At 31.0% G+C, this 21,862-nt stretch overlaps 1 protein-coding gene across 2 annotated transcripts; it reads right to left on the reverse strand.

Moving 5' to 3' along the window:
* Nucleotides 1-123: 123 nt before the first annotated feature.
* Nucleotides 124-19,866, reverse strand: LOC126839889 (forkhead box protein J1.2-like). 2 transcript variants are annotated; one of them, XM_050575322.1, is made up of 5 exons: nucleotides 19,756-19,866; nucleotides 4,258-4,477; nucleotides 3,107-3,282; nucleotides 2,881-3,016; nucleotides 124-1,895 (listed from the first exon to the last, which is right to left on the reverse strand). In XM_050575322.1, exons 1-5 carry the CDS (start codon nucleotides 19,780-19,782, stop codon nucleotides 1,495-1,497), a joined length of 960 nt encoding a protein of 319 aa, XP_050431279.1. In that variant the 5' UTR covers nucleotides 19,783-19,866; the 3' UTR covers nucleotides 124-1,494. The 2 variants fall into 2 exon arrangements, with proteins under 2 accessions (XP_050431279.1, XP_050431280.1); XM_050575323.1 differs by lacking the exon at nucleotides 19,756-19,866 and adding an exon at nucleotides 15,315-15,575.
* Between the last annotated feature and the right edge of the window lie 1,996 nt (nucleotides 19,867-21,862).

The following is a 21,862-nucleotide window of genomic DNA, read 5'->3' on the forward strand; positions in this document are numbered from 1 at the left end:
AGAAAGAAAGAAAAAAAAGACATTATTTACTCGGATAAATATTATTATTAATATGTATTACAATCAAAGTATAAATGTAGTAATATAGACGACTTACAATTTTCACTAGAGTAAAATATTGCATAGTAATATATAGGTATATATATATATATATTATAATATGTTTTAGTATCTATTTATCGTGCGCGCTTACAAAACGTAGTACAAATGCTAAAATTATTATTGTATCCGGTTCAATCAATCCGTACGTCAATGTGTCACACGTTTGTCGAAAAAAACCAAGTTACATGAAAATATCAAACTAAATATTCGGAATAGATTACAATAAAATATACATATAATATCATAATAATTGTCTATAAGGTTCTGCCACAAAAAAAAAAAGGGTAAACCCAAGCGCGGACATAAAGGATGGCCGCCATGTGAACGATTTGTTTTCCACAGTTTTAAAAAAATATAATATAACTATACATGAAAACCCAAACTCAAAATTGCGACAAGTTGCCTTTTTATTTTTACAAAAACCAATAGCTATTCATTAAAATATATTCTCTCCTCGTTTGTGCTGGAAATTACACAAAAACTAAGCCAAAGACGTTCCTGTAAAGCACTCAACGAGAAAAACAATTATCACATCTGTTCAACGTGGCCCATATTTACTGAAACTCATTTACCTTTTTCCAATAAAAAAAAAATCTCGGATCCGCGCTAGAGTAAAACGGAAAGGTCTTTTACGACAAAATATACATATTTTATAATAGCACTCGGCAATGAATATATTATGTAATGAGACTAACTATGCAACCGAAGAAAAAAAAATAATTGTTTAACAATAGACAAATATAGGTAAAAAATATTCAGAGTCGGCCGTATTTGAGTTACATGCGTCGGAATCAAAATGTATTGTCATTGATGACAACTGTTACTTGTAACTAGTTACACGTTTTTTTGTGTAAGTTGGCAACCTGCAACTACACTCTACGGTTTTTACATTAACTTGTGTTAGATGATACTAGTTACGTTACAAAGTTACACATTGCATAATTTGTATTTGCCTAACACTGAAGTTGGGATAAGGGTTGTCGGGTATTTGATTAAACGTCTGTTTGGGCGTATTATTATGATTACATATTTGTTTGTCTTGTAACCGGTAACAGCCGATTGAGTAAATTTTACTCGACCCAGAAAATATTTGTGTTAAAAAAAAAAAAAGGAAATTAGTAGACTCAAACGGTATTCTTATACATATTGAAATTAATCATAATCTTATCATCGATTAATCTTATTATATTATCGCTACGTCGTTAATATTAATTAAAAAAAAAAAAAAAGACTAGTTTCACTTTGACACTTCATCATACAACTTTTATCCAGACCGACGTGATAGGAGGTTAGGTATCGCACGGTATTATTAATATTAATATACCACTGGTATGTACACGAGTCCCGCGCTGTGGTTACCGGCGCGTGCGACTTACTGCGGCGATGCGCGCCTTACAACGAGTCCAGCAACGAGTCGAGCAGGTCCATTTGCGAGTCGTCCCACGCCAGGTTCGTCAGCATGGTCAGCTCGTCGTCCGTGGCAATCGGCTGCGAATGGTCGTTGGGTATGTCGATTATAGCGTAATCGACCACAGAAGACATGAACGGATCCACGGTGGCTGCGTTTATCGAACAGCTGTAGACCAACTCGGGCTCGCCCATTGGCTCGTCCACAGGAAGTATCAACGGGTGTTGGTGCTGCTGGTTGAAACCGTCCAAATTGTCCATATGCCGCTGTTCCTCTTCCAACGACTGGACTGCCAGCTCTAACGCTTTTTCGTCCTCCAACGTCATCTCCTCGACAACCTTGCTCTGGGTCTTGTGTTGCAGCCGGCTGGTCCGTCTGCGGCTGCCTAAAAAACAAAAAAAAAACAAAAACACTTGAGTTTTGCGAATTACTACTACCCGTGTACACGCCCGATGAATAGTTCACTAACGGCCGTTTTGGGTTGTAACGTAACGAAAGTTACGCGTTACTGTAACCAGAGTAGGGCACGTTGTAATAAACTAACGAAAAAAAAAAAAATTAAAACAAGTCGAATAACGTCTTAAAATACAAATATAATATTTTACTGGAATAATTTTTTATTAGATAATTTTCATAAAACTATTATTCGAATGAATTGTTGTTTGAATACAAAATTATTGGATACAAAACAAATAAACGAATGTAAATATTTTTTAATTAGAAAAAAATTATATTTATAACTTGCTTTAAAAGTGATGTAGGAATTCTTAATGTATTGGTAGTACGGCAATTGACCTTACATATTTTGAAAAAAGTTGTGTAACACACCACTATTGTAAAATATTAATCGTTTTTTTATCTGACTATTAATAATACTGTTACATTTTAATCAAGCCATATATTATGACCATATTTTATATTATAGGGAACAAAATAACGAATATCATTATTTAGATACATTTTTATTAGAATGTATCCCAAAAAAATGATTCAAATAAATATCTAATCGAATAAACAATACTATTCGATTAAATTGTTATCATTAGTGTTTAGTGGTTAATAAAAATTAATTATATTCAAAAAACCATTTATTAGAAAAATGAGAATATTTTTTAACGACTTTACTTTTTTATAACGCGTTACGGAATTTCATTACATTTCCTGCTATAAGTAATGAAAAAGTAATAACTACTATTTTTTTTTTTTTTAGAAATTACAAAAACCGCGTTATTAATTCTTATTTGTTTGATTTTATTGTTGGCTTATCAATGTTAGACCTAGGAACGCATATACAAAAAATTAACAGCTGTAGTTTCTAAGTAATTTTTTCAATGAGTAACTTTTAACTTAAAGAGTAGGTTAGCACTTACTTGTCCGCTTACGTCGGGCTCCTCCTTCCAGGCAGTCGACGTCAAACTTCCAAAATCCTCCTTTGCCCGGTTCGTCTTTGGAACGTGGCACTTTGACGAAAAATTTGTTTAACGACAAATTGTGCCTGATGGAGTTCTGGAAGTGTACAATAGTGAACTTGGGTTAATAACAACGTGTTGCGATGGACTAAATAATATAATAATCGTCACTGTTCTTTGATCGTACCTTCCAACTGGGGTCGGCGTTCCGGTAGTACAAGAAGTTCTCTTTAATCCAACCGTAAATCGAACTTAGCGTTACTTTGTTGCCTTTGGCTTTCATGGCCATGCAGATCAACGTGGAGTACGAAAAAGGTGGTTTTTTGTCGCCGTTTTTCTTATACTGTTCTGCGCTTTCCAGACCTGAGAAAACAATTCAAGCATATTATCTATATCCTTAAGTATAGAAATGCAAATGTATAATACGTGTAGATGGTATTTTAAGTATAAGTAAGACAGTATAATTGTTATCAATAGTATTTATGGGTTCTATTTAAAATACAGTATTTTATGAAATGGTATGTCAAACCTTTATCAAATGTTATATTTAATTTTTTTTTTTTTTTATTAACACTTTAAGGCATTAAATATATAATATTCTTAAAACATTAAGATACAAACATTTAAAATCATCAATAGATAACTTAAAATTAATTACTAAACTTATTATCGTTTTAAAAGATTCTTAACTTTATTATTTTCCAAAGGGTGTAAATAAATATTTAATTTTGTGCCGCAAAAGTGATGAAAAAAATATAGTAATAAATAAAATATGTCAATTGTCTAATAAAATATTAGACTAATAAATTTTGAAAAATACATTTTTGCTTGGCTTATTAAATTTTAATGATTGACCGAAAGCTTTTTAAAAGGGGGCTTTAATACGAGAGTTAAATGTTATCCCAATAGTTGTATTTATCTGAATAAATGATCTTTTAGTTTAATAAATTATTATTCGGTTATTTATCACGAATTTATTCGTTTTTCGTTGTAAACATAATTATTTATGAGTACTTATTTCTATTGTTAATATTTATTTAAAGGATTTTATATCGATTATCTACACAGATAATAGATAAATGTAAAAAATATTTAAGACAGTTTATTTATTATTACAATATATCTATATTATTATACAAATAATTTTGGGAACGTTAATTTAAAAACAAAGGATGCTCAGCAACCCTTAATATTGTGCCTATGCTGATTATTATATTATTCGCGAAATTATTATCTAATTTTTTTTTCTCTTCGAACTGTTCTCAACTCTGGCTATCAAGTATTTCAGTCGGACTCCGTGTCTAACTGTGAGTACACGGCGTACAAAACGGAACTTACTCATTTGGAAGCGAATTTTGTGCGGAAGCTTCTTGGGATTCTGGTCGGCCGAACGCACAGGCGAGTTTGGCGATTCAGGAGGGGTTGGTAACGAGGGCACTGACAGTATGTTGGTCAGGCTGTGCAGCCAGTTGAGGCTGGTCAGATCCGTGTCCGGTTCCGGGTTGGCCGGCGTCGGTAGTGGCATCGGCGACGACCTTTTCACTTCCAACATGGTAGACTGTGAACCAAAAACAATACTAGCTGGTCATTTCATTGTCATCGCTGTGCACTTGTTTGTCTGTCAAAGATCTGAGAGTGAACGAAAATCGTTAACTTCTCCCCGGGGGGCCGGCGCGCTTTCCAGTATATATCTACCGTCATTACCGTTTGTCTAGGGGTGCGATATACAACTGCACCGGTTCCCCCGAGATCGTTTCCGACCGATTAACAACCGACTTCCGGGCACATGCGTGCAGGATATCGGGGCAGCCACCTACTCGCAGCAGGTTGATACTATACGGCTCGATTTTTTTTTTTTTAATGTTTTTTTTTTCCATTTCTCCCCATTCTGGCTCCGAAATAAGGGTTCGTTTACCCAAGTGTTGTTGTGCCGGATTATTAATCACTTGACACACTCGCCGATAATAGTTTACATAAATATTACTCAAGCGGCGGCGTATAATAAAGGTGCCTACCTACCTGCCTACCTACCTGCCGCCCACCTACCTATCTGTCTATACTTCCGAAGGGGAGAAACGATTGTGTGTATTATTATAATATATCCGCCGCGTGTTATTAGCTTTTCGAATATGATTTCCTTGTGAATAGGAAGCGTCACGAGCCCTTTAACTGCTCCAGTGTGTGTGTGTGTGATGGTGCTGAGAACTTATCGACTTGAACGCAACTCGTCATTTTCTAATTTCTATTGGTAGAACGTTTTTCTTCGAACGCGTAATTTATATTATTTATTATGTGCTACGCGCATTATACATAATATCTATTATTGTACCTACGTGCAGATGTATACATCATATTGGTATACGCCGATACACGTTGATCGTTTCAAACGTTAACGACACCAGATGTGTCGTGTATATGTTATGTTAATGTGTATAAAGTATATATATATATATATATAGATATTCCCTAACACCTTGAATACGTTTTATAGCTACCATATTGTATATATATATTCTGTATATAATGATAAATAATAATAATATAACGTAAAACGTCGAACAAGCGAATTGTGTTGTCCTCCATTGGTTGACCTAAACTCAATATCAATGCCGAATCGAATTTTCCACAAAAAAAAAAAAAAAACCACACAAAATGTATACATTGTGATTGCATGGCCTAAATAGAATCGAATACGCGTCGTGTGTATCACTACAATAATAAGAGCATCACCCGTTGACCTTAACTCGGTTTCGACAAAAATAAAAAATATATATAACATGTTTATGCCTACTACCGGAAACGAATGGCTCGATGCCATTTGCACGATAATATTTGTTTATTAGAAAAAAATAATACAAACAACCTAAACTATATTTCCCATTTTTTCCGATCCAAATTCAAACTCACACCGGGATTAAATATTTTATATGAATCCAATAATTGCTAATGCGCAAGTACTTAAAAATTAATTCGCATCAACATAACTCGAATTAACAATTGCATGCAAACGCGATATAAGGTATCCACTTTTTTATTTCAGCTTTCAATATTATGTAATTACTTGTTAAACCGCCTAACATTAATTTAACAGTTTTTAGTTTTTTCAAATTAGTTTTTTTTTTAGGTTTAAAAATTCGGTTAAAGACAAACATGTTAGAGTTTAAAAATAATATAAATGAGGATTATACTGTTATTATAACTCATAACAAATTTATAATTCAATATAATATACTATGGGATATATTAATTCGATTAATTTAATTTATATACTGTTAATACTTGGTTATAAACTACAATGAAAAATTGAATTTTTGTAATACACATTCCACTAATTAATTTTCACATTGCAGCTTATATGCAAGTATTAACATGTATGGATGAATTAAATAAAGTATGAATTAATTAATAGATGGTTTATTATGCAAAATTGATATAATATCTGTTTGCATTTTTTTAATTCGCTGTCTGACTGTGAGTCTTAATCCGAACTTTAAATATTAACTAACTGATTTGAATTAGGTAAAACTAAAATACCATAAACCTATTTTCTAAAGTGTTAACATACTTTTAACTTCAGGAGTTATATAGTACGGAATACGTTTAATGGATTTTAATCACACTTGTAACCGTAGTATTGGTAACTAATAAGTTTAAAAAATAATTAATTATTTAAATAAACCCTATTTTAAACAAATGGTTTATCTTATATGTGTTTTTAATATTTCATTAAACACTTACACACTTAACTTTTTATTTTATGCGTTTATTAACCATAATTCTTAACCATAACACGTACTTTAAACAAATCTGTGAATTGTTTAAATTAAAGAACAAAATCAAATCTTGAATGATGAAGTAAATATACATTTTTTCACGTAAATTAAATAAAAATAGTTATTAGTAAGTTAATATTAGCTAAGTTAGCAAAAATTGTTTTACCGGGTCGATCGAAAATGTATTAATGTAAATCATTAATTCGCCCAGTCAAATTTGCAGTCGATTGTACTATAAAACATAAACTATGTGTACATATTTATATACTATAAAATGGATGAGACATTAAACGTGGCGTTTAAACGTAAAATTAGATTAATAACCTCTGCAGTTTATTGCTGCACACAACAAAACCCGTTTAAATACACATGAAATATTATGCACATTAATTACGTCAAGACTAAGATTTCACATAATTTGATCGATAAAAAAAGTATACATTATAAAAACAGGCACATTAGATCATCAAGGAAGTCAGATATTAATTTTAATTTCAAATAGAACAGTTATCTTAAATACCCTATAAATAAAATAAAATAAATTAATAAACATTTATCGTACAAAAGTATTTAAAATCCTTCAAAAAACAAAAACAAGTACAACGAATGAAAAAAATTATCCGCGAAAAAACAATGTTCATCGAATAAAACAAATAAGTCGAATAATTTTAATATGATTCACAAAAAAAAAAAAAATACATGCAGTGGCGTAACTAGAGACTAAAGCGCCCAGGAGCAAGACATTTTTTTTCGCCCTATATTACATGTTAACGTGTATATTAAACCGTACAAAAACGCCCTAAAATAGGATGCGCTCATGGGCAACTTGCCCCCCTGCGCTCACGGTAGCTACGCCACTGAATACACAGTTGGTTCTGCTAAATTTATAGTTAAAGCAACTATACATTTAGTTCGGCTAAATGTATTTATTTAGTTATTCCAACCAGCAATGTATCGTATATCTTTGTTAACCAAAATTTTAGTCGACCAACTATGTATTTTTTCCGTGCATTAATAAATCGGTACGTTTATGATAAACAGCCAAACACTAAACAATCGACTTTAAAATATTATTTTTCGCTTTTGTTTCGATTTTTCGAACAATCCCAACAATGCCAACGTATTCAATTTAAACGTGAACACGTCGTCCGGGGAGGTGTCCGGAATTGACCGTACGAAACAAAGCCAACAATTTGTTTTAAGACTTAGGCGTTTACTCGTTTGGCATTCACTTTTGGCGACCGGTCGTGTTAAGTTTTCGAATCGTACAGTGTCCTTTCGAGGCCATCCGCGTGTCATCTGCGACGGTGGGAATAATTGTTGTGGGGCCGAACGGGTTTTGAAAAATTAATATACGCCTTACCACCTACCGCCTTACGTCACAGTGGATAGCTGTACGGGTAGTAGGTAGCAGTACCTAAAAAAAACGTGTGATTGCCTGTGGGTTTTTTGACCCCCCCCCCCCGCCTCGCTCCCGGCCCCGTCCCCAAACGATTCGTGAATGAAGCGGTTTATAACGAGGAGACGCGATACTGTGTATACAAACAATAATAGATCGGCGCGCGGTTTGGGGAATTTATTATCGATTTAACAAAAAAAAATGAAAAAAAAAACCCAAACATCCCCTTGTGAAATATTAAACAAAGATGGACAGTGCCGTACGGTGGGAAAACTGTCATCAATAGCAACACACTACGTCCAACCGGCTACACGCGTACAACACCATGCCGGGGGGATAAATAATTCAGGGGTTGTTCGTCAGACCCTTGTCCGGCGCACGAAATGTATTGGATGCCCGGCCGCGTATAGGCGTGTCTGTTATTAATATCTTCGGGGAAAATGAAAAGGGCTTTACGGCGCGCAAGCGCTCATTTTTCGTCGATACCGTGTACACGCTGCCCCGGCCGCCGCCGTTTCGCGTGTGTTCCCCCTTGTTTCACCTACCTACCTACGCACATACAGAATATAATACCTTTATATATATATATATATATATATTACATTCGGTCGGCAACGATGTGCAAACATTTTGCCGTAATGAAAGGAAAACAAGTTTGCGGTTGAAAACTTCGGCCTTCTGGGGCAAAAAAAAAAAAAAGAGAAAAACCTTCCATACATTATATATAATACTACTACACATATTTGATTGGTAGTATTCGCGCAGGAAATAAAAGAGGTCGGATAAACGCTATTTTTTTTTTTTTTTTTTACTAGCTTGCTAAAGAGTTTTCCGGCCACTCGGGAAACGCGGTATACCCTTTGAGTGTCCGATGACTCACGGACTCGAGCAATTTGCATATTATAATAATACAAGCAACAGTGATTCATTATAGAAATACCAACTACAAAACCGTACACGCACTCGTGGTTTATCAAAAATAAAAAGCACAAACCCCAAAAAAAAAACGCACCAAATGATTTGTATTTTCCTCAAAATATGGGTCTTATTGGGTTTGGGCGTACCAAAAATTTATATTATATTTCTGACTCTGGCCGTTTTTCACGGGTCTTGATAATATCAATTTCATTAGTTTTCTTTTTAATTCATGCGCAAAAAGTATTGTGATAAATTATGTAATAAGTGAAAATTAAATGACCGTGAAGCTAACTGTTTTGATCAGAATTTTGATAAAACGCATTTACAGCTGTTGTAACACCGTACAGTGGACGATCGTGGTTAACTCAATTAAATTATACATTTTCCTGATATTTTAAAATGTTCTAACTCTCAACTTACTAATCTTTATAAATTAAGCTTTATATTAGTCGTCTGTAAGTATTCATTTTAAAGCCCCCTGATTTCCGAATTAAGTACATAAATCATATACAAGTACAAATGTTTCGTTAATTTCATATTCATATGTTTGACATTACAGCAAGTAAAAAATTAGACTAATACCGTCCTCACTAGTTACATTTTAAAAACTCAGTATAGTTAAACAATGTTAAAACTATAGGTTCAATTCCACTTAAATGATACAAATTAACGACTAATAGTCAGCACAAGACAAACAGTTAAGTAAATAACGACTTAGATTAATAAATTGTTAAACTACAAACAGTAGATTATACATTTCATGTTATGGATTTTAAACATATACTTAATATAAATTATATATTTGGCATTATTAAGAAACAATCAATTGATTTAGACATTTAACCCTTTAAGATGTAAATATAATTATAACATATCTCTCTTGATCTTTAAGCATTAAATAATTTAACATGATTCAACAAAATTTTAAGTTTTGGATGTATAACTTAGAAACCTAATCGTGGGTTATAATATAATATTATACAACGATGACCTGTTTGCCTAATACTGATCAAAAGGCGCGTAGTATATGCAATTTAGCTACACTAAGGATTATATTATAAAAATAATAACGATAATATTTACAGCAAAATTAAATAATCAAAAACTTATAACAATACAAACAATATTATTATTATTATTAAAAAATCTGTTTTATTGTTTTTTAGCTTTGATGCGGAGTATTAATACAAATTACTATGTTTGTGGACTTAGAATAAATGAGTATACTCACGTTAATTTTTATATTTTTCAAGAGATCCATTTTTTCATTTTTCTCATACAAAAATATTTATATTTCCTAAACTTTTAGTTCTTAAACTTAATATTTTACTGTCTAAAAATTGTGTGTGATACATAAAATCAATAATTTTTAATTTCATGCTGCGATTTTGCAGTTTGCATTTAAAGCGAAGAAATTATATTGTAAAATGGGGTTTAACAATTTATCAAAATTAAAAATTGAACAGATCTGATATAATCTTATTTTTATTGTTTTTTTTTTATAGTAACCAAATTGGTGAAGTAATTTATTATTATTTTTTTGATAAATAAAATGTTTAGTATTATTTTATTGTCATACAAATTAGAACGATAAAATTCCCCAAGTGATAGTTTATAATTAGTTAGGAATTGACTTGAAAACTGAGTTTTCAAAATGGTTTAAAACTTTATTATTTATTTAAAAAAATAAATCGGCCCACAGAAAAAAAGTTATCGTATCTTCAGACACAAAAAAAAAGTATTATAAATACAAAACTAATACCTTCTTAACTATCGCGTCGAAGTAAAAATTATAATTGATAGGTTAACAATTAGCTTACTCAGAGTCTACAATTGTTAGATCTCTACAGTAAAAGCATTGTGTACGGTTATATTTAAAATGTACAATAATTAAAAGTTGCATATTTATTTTGTATCGTATAATTTATTATAATTAATTTAACTGTTAATTATTATATTATTGTTCTCGGCTTCAATTAAATTTCACGCAAACCGCTCGTATAATCTGTTATTTTGATCTTAATAATTCCAATAAACATTATGCAAACAAAAGTGCTGTCGGACGTCCCCCTTTGTGTGAACACACACACACACACACACAACCACACGTCGTGTAGTGCCGAACGATATGAAATCTCCGACAGTAATAATATCGTAAAGCTACCTCGGTCGACCTTTAATGCGCATTATAATACGGTATACGACGGTCTAATGAGAGCTGTATAGGCAAGTCGCTATTTGCCCTTCTCATATAATATTCAGTAGCGAATGGCTACGGGTCCGTTTGAATGGACAACGACCTCCATATACCGGCAAACGAATACAATATCTACGCCCATGTACCCCCTCGTGACCCTTTGGCTGACCACCGCCTCGCGGATCGATATGCACGACCGTTATATTATATTTTGACTACCGTCGCCGCCGGTAGTTTGACCGAGCCACTAATGCGGCTTTTAAATCAACAGATTTCTATCTGTTTTATTTTTCAGCTTAACTCATTTGGGAGTAAAACAGAAATGGATGATTTTGATCAATTTAGCGTACTGTAAAATATGTAACACATAATGGACGTTTGTTGTGCTAATATCAGATAACGGCTATCCGATTCGGACGAACACGCCAACCGTGTTCCGTTGAATATATAATAATATATTATACAGCGCATACTATATTATACCTACGGTTCGTCAAAAAAAATATCTTCGAAGAACTTCGTAGAGTTGATCGTGTCCAATATAGGTACGCAATCTACATTCGATCTTTATTCGGCTATGCTATTCCGCCGTATAGAAATTATAATATTAGCAGTTGCCCAATGAATATATATATATATAAATATTATAATAACGTGATATCGGTATCATTATTCTGGCACAGTTCGACGAAATCTAATGGTATATAAATGTCTAAGTATAAAATACTGTGATCGGTACGTAAAAAATCTAAAACCAAATTAAAACGGATCGAAAAAAACATTTTCAAACCCTAAAACCGATCCCCGAAAAACTTATAAACCGTTTCTCTACCTAACCGTTTTCACTCTTTACCTCTACTGGTATAGGAATTACATCCTATACCAGTTTATCGTGTTTATAATTGTACTCACAATGACTCGTATTATTTGTAAAATTCAGTTTTTTGTTGTAGGTATTCAAAACAATGTTTTTGAAATTTCATATAAATGTTTATTTATTTAATGCAAAGTTATACTAAAAAAATTAATGTCCATATGAAAGACAAGAAAATATTATTGTTTACCTCATGTAAAATGTATTTAAATATGTAAAATAATTACTAACAAAAATTAAAAACTACACTGCAAAATAGTGTTGTCACCGATGCAACCAAACTCCTTTTAATGAAACAAAGAAAATGTTTCGTTTAAAAATGTAGTAGAGTATACAATTATAAATTAAGACTTATGAAAAGTCACTTATTCAACTTTTAGGACTGGCTTTTAGCTTTTTTTAGCTAGTCGAACTGGAAGCAGGACTGAGAAATCGTTTGTTTCAATTGGATTCTACGTAAACCAAACACATAGATTTTACACAGTAAGTTCAGTTACTGGGTGCATAATATAAGTGTTATATAAATTAAATTCATAATATGTAAGAAGCTGTAAATATTTTTTTTTAACTTTGATTGGTTGGTTTTACAATAATAATAAACTTTTTTTTTTCTAGACCTACGATAACTCCGTGGTCCGATTTTTTCATGTAACAAGACTATATAAAGCAAAACACAAAGAAACGTAAAAAATACAAAAACTGGACAAATTCCCTCTTTCTTTTAAAAAATGAAAAAAACCTTCTAACAATATTTTTCTACGTACAAAACAGCATGCTATAATTTTCCTAAAGATTCATGTCGAAGCGTTTTTTGAGAGCAATAACAATAATCTTACAAACAGTTTAAATTATTTCCCTGTAATTCACCTACCTCACATGTTCTGTTACCACAATGCCTCGACTTTACTTGATGGCTTTGTTTAATACGTTTATGCGTTAGTATAAAACCATTTGTGTAAATTTGTTCATAAATTTAATGACTCGTAAAAAATGAATAGACCAATCCCAGTCCATTAAGTCATGTTTAAGGCTCAATACATAGGTTCATTGTACTATTAATGAACGACGTTCTTGTGATTCGATATTCGAGTATAAGTTAAAATAATTAAATAATTTCCAAGTGGCAGTGCGTAATAATAATAATAATATTACTTGTAAATAAAATAATCTAAAAACATAAAGCTATGTTTGATATCTATCTATCTATCTATTTAGTTTCCAGAATTTATCTGTTTAGATCAATTGTATTTAGTAATTACTAATTTGTATACAGAGTTGTTACATCGCTTTAACATTTTAAACACAGTTTTATTTTTTTTTTTTTACTGCTAAAACGAAATTTGTGCAATTATAAAAAAATGTTTACTATTAACGTTCTAAAGTATTCTAAATTTTGTTTTTTTTTTGTTTAATAGATTAATTGTTTTATAACAGGGACTGGGTAAGTACATACCTATCTGTGATATATTCGTACATAGAATTAATTTTTCTTTCTCGCAGTTACAATAGTAATTATCACATTATATTTTACGTTTATACATACACAAAGCATAAACTGAGTTAAAAAAAAATGTATACCTCAATTTAAATTTAGCAATTTTTTTCAATATACCTGTACAACATATTAATAATAGCTAAACGTACGTTTAAAATTTACAAATAAACTAGACGTGTTGCACAAAGTCTAAGGTCGAAATCGGATAAAACAAGACAAATCTTATAAAAACTAACGAATTTTGGAGATAGTTGCAAAAATCAACCTTATTGTATACAATAAGGTTGACTTTTGCGGTAACACTATAGTGTTACTGCGGATTAAATAAAAACTTATAGAGACCGAGATTGTTATCTGGATTTTGAAATGAAACAGAGGCTCATCACTGATTCAGTCAATACCGGTAACAAGTAGATTCACCCAGGGTTGTTCAAATTTGAATTGTTTTTTCGAACGAGAATAAAACATAGGTACCTAGTTATAAGCAAACAATTTTTGAAAATCGATTAACAGATATATATATATACACATATATATATAATTAAATACATATTGTATAAGTGTAAAAGTTCATATAATGTAATTTACAAATGATACTTGGTTTAGTGTTGAGTGTACAACATGTTTTTATTAAAAACGAGCAGCCAAGCCAGTGTCTAAAAAAATTGCTATCTATATGATGGATTTTTTTATTTTTTTTTAAGCGGACTAAGATGATTTTCAAAAGCTATTTATTTATCATCAATTCCGATACAAGCATTAGTTTATGCTTTTAGAAAACACCCACCTGACAAGTCCTTGTCGCAAATATCGCGCGCGTAAAATGTCACTGTATTTTTTACTATAAACCACCTGTATAGGGAAATTCAATTTTAAAAATAGTTTTTGTCAAGAAACTCAATCTTATGCAACATTTTAGTAATTATATCAAATATGTTGTCTAAATATTTTATGGAAAATATTATTATAAGTTTAACATTGTTTGACGTTCTTAGAATAATTCATGTCTAATAATTAAATGTATTATATTGAGGAAACATTATTGTTAAATTCGGGGTGCTAGTTTTGTATTACCAACCAAAACGCGGAGTAATTACTTATTGACAATATTAAAAATTTGAAGAGATTAGCAAAAAGTGAGTTGCGTACAAATGTTATTCAACTCGACGAAATAAAAAGTTGAAATATGCTATAAGTTCGAGAGCATAAACGAATTTTACAAAAAGGATAAAATACTTGTGATTTTAAAACTTGTACTAAACAAACATTTATTTTGATGGTTCTACCATACTAATATAACAAAAGAAACAAAGCACGGTATAAACTATAAACCATTTCAGTAAAAAAATTAGCAAAAGTTGCGTCAAGATGCGAATTTTCGGAAACGGCACAGTTTGAAGTTTGCTAATCACTCATTCGCTTTGAAGCGTTTCCATTGCATTGCAAGATTTTGTACAATAAAAAAATGTCAATACTACACCCATTTCTTCTGCGTGAAAGTAGATATGTGTTATTTTTACACTATATTTAACAACCTATTATTGAAACATTTCATCAACTTAATGCCAGTTTGTTGATAATAACTTTCATGAATTTAATTAAAAATATATTGTTTTAATTTAAAAAAAAAAAAAAAGAACTAACGTTTATAAAATGTTATTGCTTAAATATTTTTTTTTTACCATTTTATCACTAATAAGTATTAGTATGAATACGTAATATTAAAATAATATACTCACGGAAGTTAATCATTTAATTCACACCTCGGATGTGCCGTACGAGTTGCTCGCTCGCTAAGTATAGGACGATCGGTCTTCTATGAGTCGGCGCGGTGGTAGTCGTACATGGTTTGTTGTGTGTATTGAACAAAAAATTCCAAAATATTTTGACTGCTGTGCGGTGCCGTTGGTTTTTCGAGAATGAATAAAGAAACGTGCCGGCCAGCGATTCAAACACAATTTTGTCCGTTATAACAATACAATAGTTGTTATTATGCGCCAACCCTGCAAAATGTTACACAGCAGAACAGCCGCACGCGACCTCCGGTAGTTATGTGTGCTGCTTTCTGGGTTTAGCGGCCCGGAACAGGGCTCGCACCACCCCCACCAAGGCGCCAAACGCATGTGGTCTTTCAACCCTTTGCCGCCCCCAGACTGTATTCGATACTCGAGCGGCCTGCGACGATACATTATATATGTACATCGACCACTTATACAACATATTATACCGGCAGGCTTTGTCTTTTAAGAAGAAAATAGGACACTAATAATAATTGTGCGTTGGGCAATTCAAAATGTGCACTTCACTTCACGGCTATGCGTAGGTACATAAAATATAAGGAAAACCGAATTTTAATTTTTGCCCGGATGAGTCCATACTTTCATAACGCTAAACTTGTGAATCTCTGGGAAGAGATTTGCGATACTAAAAAAACCATAAAACTTGAAGTTTAGTGCTTTTCAAAATACATACACGCGTATTTTTTTAACGAGAAATTTGTTGAACATGATCAATTTGACAACCCTAAATAAAAATTACAATTTTATATTAAAAAAAAATTCGACCTTTTTTAAAACAAGAACTTTTATTTTTTCGTTGAATAACACCATTCGCATCCAAAGTTGTAAAATACACCGTTTTGAGTTAGAAAAACATTTTGCATTACAATCCGTATAATTTATAGATAGATCAGGCTAGCAAAATTAGTGATTAACCTCAGTTTTGTATTTAAAATATTGTCGTTTTTCTAACTTGGTAGTACGTTGTGTAGTATGGATCAAAATAATAAACATACCTTAATCAATAAAAGATAAATTTAATGAGTCATTAAAATTTGACGGACAAATCACTGGTTTATTAATTAAATAATATAATATAATATGAATTTAATATATTACAGCTGACAGCTACAGTGGTAAAACTGTTGGGTATGAAATCCAAAAAATGAAGCGTTAAATCAAAATATTTCTGTATGCATTATATCTAATATTTTTATTTTTTATAGAGGCTTTTGGACAGCCTGATTTTTTATTAAAAATTAGAATTTAGGAAATGGTCTTACGTCCCTAACATAAAGTGATCTATTTCCAAAATATTTTTTATTTAATAGTGAAAAAGGTACAGAGTGGATTCGGTTTTAATATTCAAGTTTCTGAACGGTGTAATAAGACTACATATTTTACTGACCAATTTTTGAAAATTTGTTAAATCGGTTTTTTCGTCCCAGGCGCTTTGTAGAAAGTTTTTCTCTGTTATTGAAAATATAATCCTAAGATATAGTGCCTACGTAGCAATTTTATACATTAAAACAATGCTGTTTTACTTTTTACCAATATATTGTAAAAATAGTTACGTTTACAACACATTTTGGCAGGAAATAAAAAATTGTAGTATTACACAATACTTTTTCTTAAAAATGATACATGAATTATTTTCAAACCCTTAAATAAATATTACCATTCTAGTATTTCCCACCAAACCTAAATAAAAAGTTGAAAAATAGTAATATTTTTAAATTATTGCTGCGGATGGAGGAATTAACTATTTTCTAGTGCCGTCACAGTCCCGATGTTGGATTCGCATTAATCGGCGACAAAAATGTATTAAAAAATCACTCGCACCAATTATACAACATTGTAAAGGGGTGCCTTGTAAATACCCGGGGTTACATTTTTTACATTGTTTACCTACATGCACTTTATAAACCCTTCAGTATATTTTTAGGCACCTCATATGTTATAATTTTAATTGCGGACAACCGAATAATATGATCGTTTCGGATCAGCTGTGCAGGTTTCCCGCTTAAATATTAAACGACCATTTTCGGTTCCAGGTGTATATCTAGGTATTGTGTATAAGCATAGGCAACATTTTCGTCCGGCGAATTCAAAAAAAAAAAATAATAATAATAATATCACCTGGCGGCTGGCACCCGCCGTTACGCAGCATTGGTGTTTAGCCGACCATTACGAAACCTTAATTACACACGTCTGACAATTGTTTTTTTTTTTTTCCAATTTTCTCCGCCGGTGTTTATTTTTTCAAAAAATAAATTATACCTACCCTTGTAAAGTACAAGTGCTGGGCACGGTAAACGATAAAAAAAAGTCCGGGGCGGAAAGGTCCGACTTGAAAAAAGTCTGATAAGAATTCGGAATATAATATAATATATTATACAAAAATGAATAAATAAAAAATATATAAATGTAAGTCCAATTAATAACATCAAACATGATTACAATAATACAAAAAATAAACAAATATTTATATAATACAAATTACGCGTCTTTAAACAATACGCTACCTATATTTGTTAAAAATTCAGTCGGTGTAATTGGTTTAAGAAACAAGTTTATGTTGTAGATACGTGTAGGAATAATTATTGTGCACAATTCGTTTTCCTTCCCTCAAAACCACAACTACCATTTTTAAAAGAAAAAAAATTGTAGGTTACTATACACTTTACACAATGTACCAAAAACAATATAGGTAATACCTACATTAATTGATAAAATAAACAAAGATTACGGTTCAATAACGCAGTTGGGGGCACACGTCGAGACGGTTGACTAGTCACCAATCAGTGTCGCTGCATAGCTGTGTAAGTATAGGTGTAATTTGTAAACTAATCTTGTGTATAAATAAATAAGATTACTCTCTATGCATTACAGGCCTTCAATTTTTGTGTGTACTGTGAGTATAAAAAGCGTGTAGAATTATTTAAAATGTACGGGTATCATGATGTAGGTAAACTTAAATTTCGCAAGTTGGTTATTTCATGTTTAGATAGAGATGTAATAGTAAAAATATTAAAATTGAAATTATAACTTCGCATTGAAAATTAGTCAATCAAGAAGTTTAGTAAAATAAAAAATGACCCTTTAATTTTTGATACCGATTCAAATTTACACGGGAAACAAAACTGTTTTCGTTTCATTTCTATATATTTTTAGTAAAATTTTCAATCTCTTCAAAATCATTTTTTGTTATACTTTTTTTTTGTAGTTAATAATATTATGTTTTTCAGTAAAACTGGCCAATATTTAATACACATGTCTATTATTTGTGCTCTCGGCACGTTGAAAATTGTGATGTTAAAGTTTTACAACTTAATATGGTTTGTAAATGTATTAAAAAGTAAAATATGTGTTTAGATATTTACTTTCTCGTTATTGGAACCAAATGGCCGTACAAATTTTGACGCAATCCATCGATTTAAAATGCTTTATCGCTTAAATGGAAATGTTTTAATTTATAGTATTAGATATTTTATGCTGTTGGCTGTAATTTGTAAAATATACTTTTGTTTTAAATTAAAGCAGTAGGTATACTACAAATTAACAAATATATTATTACATTTTCATACGTATCTTTTGTATTGAGGATTTGTAAAAAAAAAAAGGAAAAGTCAGTATTGTAATATGTATGTTGATAGGTACTACCTATATGAATGCAATTATTAATTGTTACATTCAACAATGGATTGTCATTCGCTGTATTACGTTAGTAATTTATCAGGAAAATTTACCAAAATCTAACCGTAGTTTTATGTCAATAAATCCAATATTAATATTTGTTTGGGTTTGTATCAAGTATCAATACCAATGTTGTCTTTTAGTTACTTCAATGTCTTTATTTCTACAAACATTTTATGAATTACCAATAAATTAAAATAACTGCACCTAACTTAGTTTAAGTTGACCAGTTGAATTCTAAAATTAACTCTTTGAGGGGCATTGGTTAGTATATTATCCACATTTGTTATGGCCTTTGAGAAATGAGAACTGGCGGTTAAAGTAGATAACCACTTACACAGGGTCGGCCTGGCCAGGGATATTTTCTAATACTGTACATAACATAAATAAAAATGTTTTCAAAAAGAAACACTACAAAATTGAGTAAACTTGTATAGGGCGTTAAAAGAATCACTCGGTATATCATATATGTAATAATCACTTACTTAAGTAAAAATAGTGGATTTTGCAGGAGACTAAGTCAATATAAGCCCCTCTAATATATAAATATTCCCCCCCCCCTTAAAAAGAAAAACAAATATAATTTCGCGCTATGTCTTATTATTTAATAATTAGGCTACAGTTATTAAGATGAGTGATGACATAATTGATTAATGTATTGTTTGTGTATGCAATGTTTAAAAATATTCAACAACCAACTCACCACAACAAGTTTGAAAAAATGTTTATACATTTTCTTGAATAAAATAGTTATTGGTATACTTAATTGATTAGATATTTAAAATTTTAGAGGGTTACGAGTGGTGTCTTCTTCCAATTGGGTAGTAAGTTCTATACATTTTTACAAAAGTTACGAAACATCGATTTTCAAAAACTGAAGTTTAAAAAATCCAGGGAAATCATAAATCAACCAAAACCCGCCAAAGAGGTCCTAAACACGTGTCCATTTAACAAATTATCGTTCAAATGATAATAATCAGCTGCTTTCTTGTTATAATCATTTTCATATCACGAGGACTATTATTAATTATATGAACTTTAGAATTCATGAATTTGACATTTGTCGTGACTGTTGTGAATAGTCTGTAAGTCAATTATAATACTTTAACTTTATATTACTTACCAAATTTCATCATCAAGATGAGTTTAGTATCGAAATTAATCGGCAGGAAATACCTTCAACAATCGGTTCAGTAGTAAGTTCATTTTAATTGTCCAATTTGTTCATCAAAGGTCAAGTTAACAATACAATCGTTTTGCAAATCGAAGACCGAAGTGCATTGATTTAGTTTAATTCATACATATATACTTTTATACTAATATTACGTAATGTTTTGTTATTTTTTTTTTATGTGTGACAATACGTTGTTATAAAGTATTTTCATACAAAATGCTTAAGCTCTACAAATAAATAATCAAATTATAAATAGAAAGACGGAACGAAATAGCGGTCCGTTGAGATTGACCATTTCAGTTTTTAATCAAGTAATTAAATATGTTTTAGCATTCCCAGTGCTGGTTTCTATGGCGTCACAGGATTTACTATGCTTTGCTACTTCACCGACTGGAAACTAGTTTTGCAATACGTACCATACTACAACACTAAATTCCCTAAGGTAGAAGAAGAAAACTAACAAGGAAACAATGAAATTACAAACTAGTGTAAAAAAAAAAAATGTATTAAAAAATTCACTGTAATAATTATTTAAAATGTATGTTCTGTTGTAGATTATTTATTATTATTTAAAGAATCAAATAAACTATATTGAATGTAACTATTTTGAACTTTCGTTTCCGCCTAATAATAATTTAAAATACCAACAGTTAAGCTGTGTTGTGTTTAAAATGACGTTAATCATTTCATTATATTTAACAGAAGAGTATGAAAATGGCATCAGATACATAAAGAACAATCATAATATTATTGTTTGGCTTAGGATTAGCCCTCTGAATAGTAATTAACAGAATAATACAACGTCAGGATTCAAGTTAAAATATTATTTTTACCTATATTGTAGTACCTAAAGAACTATACGTTTTAGTTATCCAGAATAAGTAATATACTAAAGAACTTATGTTCTAGGTTGTATTAACAATTTATGATGTGTGTTTTTTTTCTCTGTCTATACTACTGAACAGATTTTTTCGCGGTTGGTTTCCTCGCATCACGGCGCTTACAATAGGCTACCTAGATTTCTCCGTAATCTTCGTCTTCATTGATATCCTATCTGGAAGTAGCAATTGGTAGATCGGTAGTTAGCGTTTAAGTTGTTGTTGCTAGCCTAGGATTGTATATATTATATATTTCCTATGGTGATAACATCTAGCGCCCATTGTATTTCAACAACAACGGGCTTAGCTACCATAATTTAATTTAATTGACTAGAACTCTTTAAATAGATATTAAAATATGATTAATGGTTGACAATTAATTTCATGTCACACTATTGTAAAATACTTAATAAGTACTAATTGTAAATAATGAACAAATATTTTTGTTAAGACAAAACACTATTAGTAAGAGAGGATAAACTGGCTTGGCTACTATACCTCTCTAAGCCCTCTGGAAATTTTAATAATTGAGCCCCATTATGTTAGCAATTTTACCAATATAAAATGATTAAAGAAAACACTTAGCCGCCTCAACTATTAGTAGTGTCGGACTCAATTGGATGATATTATTACTGCATCTTACCAGATGATAATCATGGTACATTAAATAATTTACAAACATTTATTTCTAATTTATTTACCTTCAATAATAATCAACTATAAAAAGGAAATATAAAAGTATAACACTAAATTTACATCTA

This window comes from Adelges cooleyi, unplaced genomic scaffold (assembly GCF_023614345.1).
Source record: "Adelges cooleyi isolate 19-005CV unplaced genomic scaffold, UGA_ACOO_1.1 ACOO_flye_CR_arks_rails_tigmint_CR_PRNA_31, whole genome shotgun sequence".
Lineage (NCBI taxonomy): Eukaryota > Metazoa > Arthropoda > Insecta > Hemiptera > Adelgidae > Adelges > Adelges cooleyi.

Bases quoted from the DNA above. Each gene is read 5' to 3' on its own strand.
- LOC126839889 (XM_050575322.1), bottom strand. From the start codon at position 19,782: ATGTATAAACATTTTTTCAAACTTGTT. The intron at 4,478-19,755 runs GTGGTGAGTTGG...TTTGGTTCACAG, and splicing joins AACATTTTTTCAAACTTGTT to TCTACCATGTTGGAAGTGAA. The intron at 1,896-2,880 runs GTAAGTGCTAAC...TTTGTTTTTTAG, and splicing joins AGCCCGACGTAAGCGGACAA to GCAGCCGCAGACGGACCAGC.